The sequence below is a fragment of the Nicotiana attenuata genome, chromosome 9 (genome assembly GCF_001879085.1).
Source record: "Nicotiana attenuata strain UT chromosome 9, NIATTr2, whole genome shotgun sequence".
Lineage (NCBI taxonomy): Eukaryota > Viridiplantae > Streptophyta > Magnoliopsida > Solanales > Solanaceae > Nicotiana > Nicotiana attenuata.
Window position 1 is genome coordinate 412,708 of NC_031997.1, and position 12,839 is coordinate 425,546.

Genomic DNA, 12,839 nt, shown 5'->3' on the forward strand with positions numbered 1-12,839 from the left:
CTATCTAATCTGTTGTGTCCGCACATCCATCTCAACATCCTAATCTCTACTACCTTCATCTTCTGGGCATGAGAGATTTTGATTGGCCAACACTCAGCCTCATACAACATCGTTAGTCTGACTACCACTCTGTAGAACTTCCCTAAGTTTGTGCACCTTCTGTCACACAAAACACCAGAAGCGAGTCTCTATTTCATCCATCCCGCCCAAATACGATGTCGTGACATCTTCATCAATCTCCCCATCCCCCTGAATAATAGAACCAAGGTCTTAAAATTGTCACTCCAAGGTAAGACCAGCCGAGTACCAGCCTCACCTCCCCTCCCTCCCCCTCCCCCTCCCCCATGAGTCTCGCCACTGAACTTACACTCCAAGTATTCTGTCTTGGTCCTGCTAAACTTGAAATTTTTAGATTCTAGGGTCCGCCTCCATACCTCTAATTAATTGCGCGTTCACACAATCTCGCGTCTCGTCAATCAATACAATATCATCTGCAAATAGCATGTACCACAAAACCTCCCCTTGGATGTGGCGCGTCAGTACATCCATCATCAGAGCAAACAAAAAAGGGCAGAGTGCCGACCCCTGATGCAACCTGATCACGCCCAACTCTAGTCCTAAACAGGATAAGCGGTCGCTGCAAATATAATCCGGTCTAAAAGTTTGGAGTCGAATCTCACAGAGAACTAAGGCTTAGCTATATCTGTTTAATATCACTAAGAAGACAAATTTGAACAATTTCCTAAATTATAAAGATTGAGATTTATATTTCTAACTAATTAACTAGCAAATACTACAAAGCGGTAAAATTATCAACTAACGAGACAAAGGGCTGGAGATTAAATTAAGGAGGTCTAGAGTTATGATTTCCCCAATTTTTGATTTCATTAGTTGTATGTTTCTTATAGCTTTGACTTAGTTGCCTCTATCAATCATGAACTCTCCAGCTATCATAAATCTCTCTCAAGCAATTATGATAATTTACTAGACGCACTCTCTCAAGCTACGCTAGCTAGATTCACATTACAGTTCACTTAGATTGCACCCGAGGTATCGTTATCTCTAATCCAACCTCTAAACCCTCGGTTATGACTCTCGCCTATACTCCGGGAGTGATGTTGTTCAAACAACTACCTAAATATGCACTCTCTCTTAAGCAGATACATAATAAATAGGAACGGCTAATTGAGGATTTTTTCAATTAACCACAATCAAAACGTAGTTGAACAAAAAGAGATAAACAACCAATTCAAAACTATATTAATATAACAACGAATTCATCCCCAAAAGGTTCCATCAAAACCCTAGAAAACGAATTAGCTATTCATAATAGTATGTAAAACTACAATACTAAAAAGCATAACCAACAATGAAAAAAATAGGAAGAAGAAGGAAAAACTCGTTGAAGAATTCCGCGCCTTGCTCCTATTGTGTTCTTGACTCCTTAGGTCAAATCTCCGGTCTCCTTAGCCTCATTAGGTCTAAATTATGTCAAAAGTGTGTCCTCCTCTCTTCAAAATAGGTTTAGGACCCCTTTTATACAAGTTGGAATAGTGTAGGGCCGAACTAACCTTGTCCCGGACGAAATAGGACTACTTTTTGATGCCTGGAGCGGCGCGGCCGAGGCCAAAACGCGGTAGGACCGCGGCCAGACAAGCTCTCTGATTTTCTGCTGCGGTCAGTTCCGCGGTCGCGATGTTGACCGCGTTTTTCACCCTGTTCTGTAAGGAATTTGAAAAAATGTAAAATATGAAAGTTGTAGCCCTTTGAGTTAGCTTTCCAACCATATATTATGGAGCCCAAATGAAGTTATGAGTAAAAAGTTATGTATATTTTACTAGACAGTGCGCAATATGCCTACTCGAGTCTTCGTTTGTTCTCAACTATCAAATTTGACCCCCGAACACGATCCCGGCTTAATTCATTGAGCTTTTACTCAGACTTTAAAGCTTCAAATCACTTAAATTTATTCCATAACATCTATATAGCTCGGAATCGCACCTACAAGGCATAAAACACACAATTAGTGCAAAACACTAGCGATTAAAGCGCAAACTCAACTAAAGTGCAGTAAATTAGAGTGTAATAAGCGACTAAAATACGTAATTATAGCCTATCATCAAGGTGCTACTACTAAGTTCTCTCTCTAGTTTAATAAATTTCTTCTATATAGCTTTTACTAAATTTGTTGCTTGTGCCTAAATTATTCTTGGGAATATTTCAATCCTTCAAAATCGCGGAAAAGATAGTCGCACAATTCGGAATAAGCAGAGGTTTTGAGTTCACATTAATATTATCGTCATAAGAAAAATGGAAAAAAAGAACTGATTGTTTGCCTATGAAAAAGAAACACACATACACATACGTGATCTTGGATCGTACTGAGATATAGAGTAATATAATGAAGTAATTTAGAAGTGGTATATCTCTATCAGCTAAATTTTTAAGTGTGATGATCACACAATTCAATCCTCATTATCTTTACTCTTGAAATCATGCATGCTATTTGATAAACATCTTATTTTTTATGTTTGCAATGAAGTCCTGAAATTAATATTTCATCTATCTTATTTTATGTAACAATATGTTATTAAGTACAAATTTAAGTAAGATTTTTTTTTTTTTACAACTTGTGGTCTAAAATAAATCATAAATATTACTCGTGTCTATAAACATTTCATTATAGTAAAATAATTTTTTTTAAAAGTTAAACTATTTTTAAATACAAAAATTATATTATTGTTTATAAGATAGCTTAAAAAGAAAATATACCACGTCTTCGGGCATATGGTAAAATATTAAATCTGAAACCAATGTAGTAATTAAAAATTTTGAATCGACTTTGCCAAATGAACTGGAACGGAATATTTGAGTTGAAAGAGCAAGACCGGATAGGGCTGGCACATTAACATGATACTCAATTTGTGATAACGATGGCACATTAAATGTATTCACATTTAATTTATTATTAATTATTGATATGTCAATAAATACAATTTACAATAAAATGTCGGATATGGATAAACTTTTTCGTTCAAGATAACCAAGTCGTCCTTGTTGGATGTAGATTAACTTGTGTTTCGGCCACAATAGGACAACAATCTGGACTTTGACTGACATTTTCCTTCTTCTTAGCTAGTTCTAAGTTTCAAATACTTTCTTCAACTTCAAACAACGTATGCGCCAAATTCGATTTTCCAAGGCTACCTTTATTTCTGACATTATCCTCTATCAATTCAACTAACTGAAAATAACAAACTGTAAAGCAACTCCCAACTCTTTCGGAACCAGCCACCTCAGATATATGTGGCGACACGATTAGGTAAAAAAGTTACCTTAATTTAGTTGTTCTAATTTCGGTAATATATCCACGTCAGTAACTTTATCCAAAACACCTCGAATTATTATATTAAGTTAATCTACAAGAAACACACAATAATTATTGTTATTGAAGCTTTCTTTATTAACACGTGTTAAGAATGACAAATAATCGACTCAAACCCACGTCTCTATAGTTAATCGCATATCTTGGGTGTAATTTTCTAAATAATCAAACGGTCATGAGAAATTTGATTACATATGAAAATCTTTTTAATATATAATTTTCTTGAGAATTTGCGTTTTTAATTACTCAAATACCCCTATGATATAATATTTTAATTATGAACATGGTCTCATATTGCACCGAATATTCATTTTTCATTCCTTTAGCGTAGGGGGCATTGTGTGTTTGTACATGGGAGGTGGGGGGTGGGGTGGGGGGTGGGGGGAGGGTGTTATAGGGATCAGGAGACCTATATAAACTCATGGAATTTACAACATTTCTCCTCATCAGTTTAAGGTTTTATTAACCCATGAAAAAAAAATTACAATTCTTGAAACCATTCAATAATGGCGTTCAAGAAAACACTACCAGAGCGCATTTTCAGTGCATATAAATTCACTGCTCCATCCTCAACAACCTGTCGTATTGCTTCCTCATCCATGTTGGCAAAATGCCAGCTTTATCCTAATCCTGACAAAAATATAACACATGATGCCGGAGACGGTGGTTTATTCCGGCGATTCCTCCACCAGTCACTGGCGTCCCCGCCGGAGCTCCGATCACTACCCACCGGAGAAAAGCTTCGTGAAAAGCTACGTGGGATGGACATTTCAAGAGATAGAATCAGACTTAACGGACTCGTGCCGCCGACACAACGTTGGCCGGAGTTGGAGCAATTAGGAGTGACGGATGCAAGAAAGCTGTTAAGGTTTGTTAAATTATGCTACCATTTCATCTAAGAAAATTAAGTCACAAGAGAGAATACTTTAACTATATTTTATAGTATTTCAATACATCTCTTTGGTGTGGGCAGAGGTAGAGCTAGGTGAATCCTTTTCGTCAAAAATTATATTGTGTAAATATAAGGGTAAGATTCTAGTATACTGACAAAGGTGGCTCAAAAATTGTTTTAGGTCACTCTTGCATTTGTTTTTCATTGGCCAAATTATAGGAGATTAATTTGAACCGAGGACCTCTTGCCTGCTATTATATTGGGTTCTGTGACTATCAATCTCATCAAAAACTTTAGACAGTTAAAGGAATGATAGTTTTTTAATTACTTTGATTGCATTATACGTCTCAATTAGGTTATCACAGCTTGAGATGGTGAAAGTGAGGTTAAGGAAAATTAGTAAGAACTGGATTTTGTGCTCGGAATTTCATCAAATCTGTAACGAAACCTGTTCCAACGTTGATCAAGGCCTAGAGTTTGCAAAGATGCTGGACGGGTCGGGAGATGTGATTGTTTTGGGGAACGTAGTTTTTCTTCGGCCTGACCAGGTTGGTTTATTTTCCTAATTTTGTTATATCTTGTGGTGATCATGGATAAAGATAAGAAAGTGCTGCATTACCTACAAATATAATGAGGTGCTCCTTAATTTTATAAGAATAAGAATGTTTTTTTGTTTAAAAAATCCGAAAACTGATAAAACTTTCATCTATTGTGTATTTGGTATATTGTTTTCTTCGACAGGAAAGTGAAAGAGAGTCACTCCAGATCTCTAAATTCAGATGGTGACTTTTGTAAGTGTGGATCAGTTGGACCGTTTTGAAAGACCCAGATTACCCTCTTGAACATTTCAGATTTATTTAATAATATTATTTCCAGATAGACAAAATTAGGATAGACATAACTTGGGGGGTTTTCTTTGTTTGGTCTATGAGAAAGAGAGATTAATGGAAGAGATCCGAGTTTTGTGGAGTCCAAAGCTAGCAAAATCCCACACTATAAACAAAGATAAAGATCTATATATCCCCTCTTCTTAGATAAAGAGTAACTGAAATACCAACAAACTATAGGCCCTAAGTTTGATGTCTTCATTTGTCTAAATAGGCAGATCATCTCGAAATCAACTAAATTTTATGTAATCATGAACCTTCCTTATTTAAAAAAAAAAGTAACACAAGGACGGGATAAATATCAAAAACTTTTACTTAATGGGTTCCATTTATGTTCTTATCACTAAACCTATCTTACTCTTAAAATTATGGAATTAGAATCTGATATATCTCAATTTTAGTGATATTTTTACATACATATATTTAAGCTTCATGTCGAAAATACTGAGTTTGTTAGGAATGTGAGGTGGATGGAGTGTTAGTGTAAAGTCTTTTGTCCTTGTTTTTCGGGGTAAATTTCACAGATGGTCATATAACTATGATTTTTTCCCAGGAAGGCCAATGTGGTGGTCGATGCGTTGAGTAGGAAGTCAGCTAGTATGGGTAGCCTTGCATATATTCCGGGTTGGTGAGAGACCGTTTTGGATGTTCAGTCTTTGGCCAATCAGTTCGTGAGGTTGGATGTTTCTGAGCCCACCGTGTCTGCTTGTACAGTCGCTCGGTCTTCCTTGTATGAGCGTATCAGGGANACTTTCACTAACTCACACAAAATTCGTAGTGACCGAAAAATACAACTTTTCAGTAGTATTTTCTTATCCCACGGATTTTTTATTTTTTATTTTCAATCAAATAAGTAATAATCCAATTAAAATATGAGAAATACATATATTTAGCCTAAAAATAAAAAAATAAAAATAAAAAACGCGGAATAAGAAAATACTACCGAAAAATTATGTTTTCCGTTCACTATGATTTTTGTATGAGTTAGTGTAAAATAATTTTTATGTGATAAAACAATGTTATATGATTTTGGTGAAAAAAATCATAATTATATGACCATTTATAAAATTTACCCTTATTTTTTGTTACAGGTGGTAAAAGCAATGCAAGAACTAATGCCAATGCCCAAAGCCAACCCAAATCATGAAATAGGAACAAACAAGGAGCTTCAACAAATGGAGGAGCAAAAAGCAGCTATTGACAAGAAAGCAGAATCATTGGTACGTAGAGAAATGTGGTGTGGACTTAGTTGCTTCATACTTCAGACAGCAGCTTTCATGCGGTTCACTTTTTGGGACTTAACGTGGGATGTCATGGAACCCATTTGTTTCTACGTAACATCCATATATTGCATGGCTGGTTTTGCTTTCTTCCTTAAAACGTCCAAAGAACCTTCTTTTGAAGGTTTCTTTAAGGCACGTTTTAGTACGAAGCAGAAACAACTCATGAAACTTCATAAGTTCGATCACCAAAGGTATAATGAGCTACGGAGAGCCTACTATCCTCATTCAGCATCAATCTAATTAATGGTGATCTCAGCAGGTACCTGAATTTCTCCTGACGTAGCAAAGCTTCTGCAGGAACAACATGAGATTAACCCAAACCTCTTCTATGGTAGAAATTAAGGAAATATATAAAAAAGATTACGTTACACCAATTTTTCCGTCCCCCCCCCCCCCCTCCCTTTTCTTCCCCTTATTTTTATTAACGTTTACGTAATATCGGCTAATGTACATGTGAGTGATGAGGCCTAGGAACTCCGGATGTCTATTTTACATTCTGCTAATAATTTATAATAATATATGATTTATAAAATTGTAAGCCAATATCAAGCCTCGTGGATAAGGGTTCATCTAAATCCATACATATGGGAAAAATGAAGTAATTCTATTTTTTTTTTGTTCGACTCACATTATTCTAATTCTTCCTAATGAATTAGTTACTAGTCAATAGATTGAGGATTCGGGAGCCTTGGTATCGTCGTGACTAGTTCATCTAATTTTTCCTATCCAGTTGTATATTTATTTCCCCTTTATTTTATTCCAGTTACTCTTATGCACAATTTGCTTGTCTGAAGAAATGACATTGACTATTATGATCTTAGTCATCAGAGTTCTGCAATAAAAGATATATACTTTGACGGTAAAAAAACAAACCTTTGAGGATTTATAAGAGTTTATGTACGGGTAAAATCGAGGATAAAGTTAGCCCCGATTTTCTGATGAAGAAACGAGAGACAACGTAGTTCGACACTGGCTCGGATAAAGTTGGGGACGCCCACAGATCATAGCCCGGGGGGACGAATGATACGTCGGAATCGGGTATGGCCAAATATGGGAAGAATCAAGCTCGAGCAAAACAAAGAATCGAGGTTAAAGGGAAGACAGTTAAATAGGACAAACGAGGAGCCAAAATATCCGTCATCAACCAGATATTATGGCACGGATCACGCCCGATATCAACTGTGGATTGTGTTTTACCGGAAGAAAAGGAACAAAATAATTTTTACCTTATTTAGACTTGTACTAGGATTGAAACCCCCTTACTATATAAAGGGGAGAACCTTTTCATTTTTTGGGTCACTGTTGGCACGCATATCAAAAAGCAATAAAGTTTATTTTTATCTTTTAGCAATTATTCAAGTGTTCTTCAGCTGTTCATTCATTTAGTTGCAATTGAGCCCCATCCCGAGGGCTCGATCGGAACCAGTTTCTAGCATTCAAACCTAACGCCAGGCTCACTTATTTTGTCACATTTGGTTTAATTGTTTTGCTTTCCTTTAATCAAATTACTAGTTGTTCTTAGATCATTCGTGTTAAATAAAATCACGTATCCTTTAAACCGCATATAAATTTAATTGTTACCTATTTTAAGGGTAAACAGTATGGCGCTCACCGTGGGGCCAAAAATTATAGTAGTAATTTAATATGAATCTTTATAACACACCCTATTTTACACTTGCTCTTTGAAGTTTGATTTCAGGATTATCCAATGTGTCAAATTCTCAATCTGCTCACTTGAATGTTGACGCCGAGTCAGTCTACCACGGTGAAAATAATAACGTAGTACCACTACAGGAAAATAGGTCTTTAACGATGGAAATTCGGTCGTTAAAACTCAAAATCCGGTCGTTATCAGTCAATTACAATAGAGTAAAAACTGGTCGTCGCCAGTCGTTAGTGCCACCGTCGTTAAAGGTAAGCGACCGAATTTTGATCCATCGTAAAAACTCTTTTAATGATGGCAAGGAATCCAGTCGTTATACCAACATTAGCAAGGGGATTTTTCCACCGTTAAAGATCGTCCCAGTCGTTAAACACTCACTAGCAGTAACCAATTTTCAGTCGTTGTTAGTGTTTGGCGACCGGAATTCCATTCGTTAGTAGTATGTACTTTCAATGATATGCTTTTTATAAACCAAAATTTTTCTTCGCTAACGTGAGATTTAAATTAATAAATATATTACACGCATTCAATATGATACGAAAAATGAAGTCAGACATAAAACATATTTTTTAATTATAAAGAACTAAAACATCAAAGTAACAATAATATATTACATCCAAATTGCATGATCCTTTTTTTTCAATTCCTTAAAGAAAACAGAAAATTAAAGAGATATAGTAGTTTGTACAGATGACGACAACTCCTAATAAAAAAAAATAGATTTCCATTGTTCTTCAACAATTCTAGCTGCTAATTCAGCTTGCTCGGAATTATCTTTAAGGATGATTCTTCAAACTTCTTCAGGCCCTTTATCTGTTAAAAAAGGTTCATATTAATTAGTTGAGCAAGAAAACAAGATTTAATATTGGTAAGTTGCTACCACACAGTATAATGTAAAACCACGAATGTAACGACCCGACCGATCGTTTTTAGAATTTACGTCTCGATCCCCTATCTACCGCTTTCCCCATGTTTATTTCTGCTATTTTGAATTGGCGGGATGGTCGGTTTTGAATTTCGGAGAGTTTTGGGACCCTTAGTCCCTAAATAAGAGATTAAGTGTTGGAAAATTGACCGTAGTCGGAACAGTGTGAAGACGGCCTCAGAATGGAAATTCGATGAGTCCGTTAGCTCCGTTCGGTGATTTCGGGTTTAGGGGCGTGGTCGGATTGTGTTTTGGAGGTCCGTAGCTAATTTAGGCTTGAAATGCCAAAGGTTAGATTTTTGAAGTTTCCGGTTCGATAGTGAGATTTTGATCCGAGGGTCGGAATGAAATTCTGAAAGTTGCAGTAGCTTCGTAGTGTTGAATGTGACGTGTGTGCAAAATTTCAGATCATTCGGATGAGATTTGATAGAGTTTTTGATCGAAAGCGTATTTTGGGTAATTTGGAGTTCTTAGGGTTGAATCCATGGTTAATTTGAGGTTTCGATGTTGTTTTAGGAGGTTTTAGGATTGGTACAAGTTTGGACAGTGGTATTAGACTTGTTGGTGCCTTTGGTTGAGGTCCCGGGGGCCTCGGGATGATTTCGGATGGTTGACGGGGAGTTTAAGGGGTTGAGCAGCTGCTGAACTTTGCTGCTTCTGGTATTTCCACACCTGCGGTTTGGGGACCGCAGGTGCGATGCCGCACGTGCGGAAGAGGAGCCGCAGAAGCGAAAATGGGGAGCATCATCTGGAACCGCAGATGCGGTATATTTTCCGCAGAAGCGGTACCGCACTTGCGGGAGAGGGGCCACAGATGCGGAACCTGGGTGTTTAAGTGACTGGTCGTAGGTGCGACTTTTGGTCCGCAAATGCGGGACCGCAGAAGGGGTCCCAAGGCCGCAGATGCGGAAACTGCCGGGCAGTTGATTTAAAAAGGGCTTCCGCGACCTTGGGGTTATTTCCACCATTTTTTATCTCGGCTTTGGAGCTTTTTGGGCGATTTGAAGGTGGGGTTTCAAGGGAACTTCATTGAGGTAAGGAATTTGGACTTAAAACTAGTTCCCATGTCATTATTTCACGGATTAGAGCTAGAAATTATGGAAATTTAGGGTGAAAATTTGGGAAAACTAGGGCTTAGTATTGGAGACCTTTGATTGAGGATTTGATGGACCATTTGAAGTCCGATTTTGGCAATTTTGGTATGAATGAACTCGTGAGAGTGTGAGGATTCTGGAAATATAAATTTCACCCGATTCCGAGATGCGGGCCCAAGGGGCATTTTGGTCATTTTACCTAATTTCGCGTATTAGCTTAGAATTTAATTGTAGAATCAATTGCTTGAAGTGTTATTTATATTATGAAATTTAATTGAATAGATTTGGGCCATTTGGGGTCGGATACTCGTGGCAAGAACGTGGTTTCGGGTTGACATTTGAGCCGGTTCGAGGTAAGTGGCTTGTCTAACCTTGTGTGGGGGACCTTTCCCCTTAGGATTGATATTGTGATAATTGAAATGCCTTGTACGTGAGGTGACGAGCACGTGCTTGTGCTAATTGTTGGAAATCCGGTTTTTTTTTATTTCATTAAAAATAGCCTTGAATTGTATTCTTCTTTTCTTGCTTACACTACTTGAAAATTTAGCCTGCTGTTAGTCTAGAGAAGCATGTCTACTTGACTAAATTGTTCTATTTGACTTAACTGCCTTATTTATATTACGTGAAGCATGCTAGGTTAGAATTATCTGTCTGACTTTGGTATGAAATCGATTGAATTGAGTTCTTGTTGTTGTTATCTATTTACTTTGGGACTACGGGACGGTATCCCGAGAGCTCCCCTGTATGTTTACTTTGGGACTATGGAATTGCATTCCGGGAGATCCCCCTGCACTTTTACATTGGAACTTCGGGATTGCACCCGGTAGATTCCCCAGTACTGAGTATTTATATTTGGGACTACGGATGTGGTATTCTGGTAGATCCCCGCGTATTTATGAGTTGGACTACGGGACTGCACCCGGGAGATCCACTGGATATGATATTTATATTTGGGGACTACAGGACGGTATCTTGGGAGAATCCCATGTTGTTATCTGGGAGCTGAGTTGTATTCTCTTTCTGTGTTTTGCTTGCCTTCGTAATAGTTGTTGCTGTCCTTCATATCCTGTGTTACTTATTTACACTGTTTATTTCACACTGTTAAACCTTATATCTTATTTAACCTCAGTAGGGCCCTGACCTTCCTCGTCACTACCCAACCGAGGTTAGGCTTGGCACTTACTAAGTACCGTTGTGGTGTACTCATGCCCTTCCTGCGCATGTTTTTCATGTGCAGATCCAGGTACATCGACTCAGTCCTGCCACCCCTGAGGCGAGGCGACTGCTATAGCGACTTCGAGGTATATCTGCCACGTTCGCAGACCGAGAAGTTTCTTTCTATTCTTGCTGTTTAGTATTAGTCCTTCTGTATTCAGTTCTTGTTAGACATTCTGGAGTTAGAGCTATGTATTACTTCTTAGCTTGTGATTCATGGGTTTTCGGGTTTTGGATTTATGTGTTGATTTTGAGAGTTTAATATTGTGTATGCCGAGCGGCACCTTTAAAAGCTTTTTATTTCCTTTATTTCTGTTTTAAATTGTTTTACTTCCGCAAATTTTGGTTTCTTTTCTGCAATTTAGGCTTACCTAGTCGTAGAGACTAGGTGCCGTCACGATGGTTCATGGAGGGAGAACCGGGGTCGTGACAAGTTGGTATCAGAGCTCTAGGTTCATAGGAGTCATGAATCACAAGTCGGTTTATTAGAGTCTCGCTGATCGGTACGGAGACGTCTATACTTATCTACGAGAGGCTATGTAACTGTTAGGAAAATTTCGTTTCGTTTGATTTCCTTGTCGTGCGAGATTTTTGATATCACAATTCTAAACTTCTATCTTCTATTCTCTCACAGATGGTGAGGACACGTGCTACTCGAGATGACCAGGCACCCGCGCCCCTGACTGGAGTTGTCAGAGGCCGGGGCCAGGGTAAAGGCCGAGGACGCGCTCGTGGTGCAGCCAGAGCACCTGCGCAAGCTACCGCCGAGGCACCACCAGCAGTACCAGCCGAAGCCCAGACACCTGATGCATCTGCTACTACTACTCCAGCACTCCAGGAGACTTTAACACAGTTTATGACTATGTACACCACTCTAGCTCAGGCAGGGTTGCATCCCCTTGCTGCAACTACATCCCAAGCTGGGGGAGGAGCACAGACTCCCGCCGCCACACTCCTGAGCAGTGAGTGCATATTGATCAAGTTCCAGAGGCTATTCCTGTACAGCCGGTAGACCCAGCTCAGCCTGAGGAGAGGGCAGTAGCTTCAGAAGAGGAGCAGAAGAGGCTTGAGAGGTTCAAGAAGTATCAGCCTCCGACTTTCAGTGGACTAGCCTCAGAGGATGCCCTTGGATTTCTTGAGGAGTGCTACCGTATCCTTCGTACTATGGGAATATCAGGATCGAGTGGGGTTTCTTTCACTACTTTCCAGCTTCGAGGAGCCGCCTATCAGTGGTGGCATTCTTATGAGTTAGACAGTCCGGATGAGGCAGCTTCCCTGACTTGGGCCCAGTTTTCAGATATGTTCACAAGGGAGTATGTCTCCCAGAGTCTTAGGGACGCGTGGCGCGCGAAGTTTGAGCATTTGCGCCAGGGTACTATGACAGTCTCGGAGTATGCTGTCCGTTACACTGACTTGGCCAGACATGCACCAACTTTGGTTTCTACAGTTCGCGAGAAGGTTCACCGGTTCATTGAGGGGCTGATTCCCAGCATTA

General features: G+C 38.8%; 1 protein-coding gene across 1 annotated transcript; it reads left to right on the forward strand.

Annotated features, from left to right (window-relative positions):
* Positions 3,819 to 6,817, forward strand: LOC109231929 (calcium uniporter protein 2, mitochondrial-like). The gene is made up of 3 exons (XM_019397523.1): positions 3,819 to 4,253; positions 4,633 to 4,825; positions 6,256 to 6,817. Exons 1-3 carry the CDS (start codon positions 3,892 to 3,894, stop codon positions 6,685 to 6,687), a joined length of 987 nt encoding a protein of 328 aa, XP_019253068.1. The 5' UTR covers positions 3,819 to 3,891; the 3' UTR covers positions 6,688 to 6,817.

Excerpts from the sequence above, each read along its gene's own strand:
- LOC109231929 (XM_019397523.1), top strand. The coding sequence starts at position 3,892 with ATGGCGTTCAAGAAAACACTACCAGAGCGCATTTTCAGTGCATATAAA. Across the intron at positions 4,254-4,632 it reads GATGCAAGAAAGCTGTTAAG|GTTATCACAGCTTGAGATGG; the intron begins GTTTGTTAAATT and ends CGTCTCAATTAG. Across the intron at positions 4,826-6,255 it reads TTTTTCTTCGGCCTGACCAG|GTGGTAAAAGCAATGCAAGA; the intron begins GTTGGTTTATTT and ends TTTTTGTTACAG.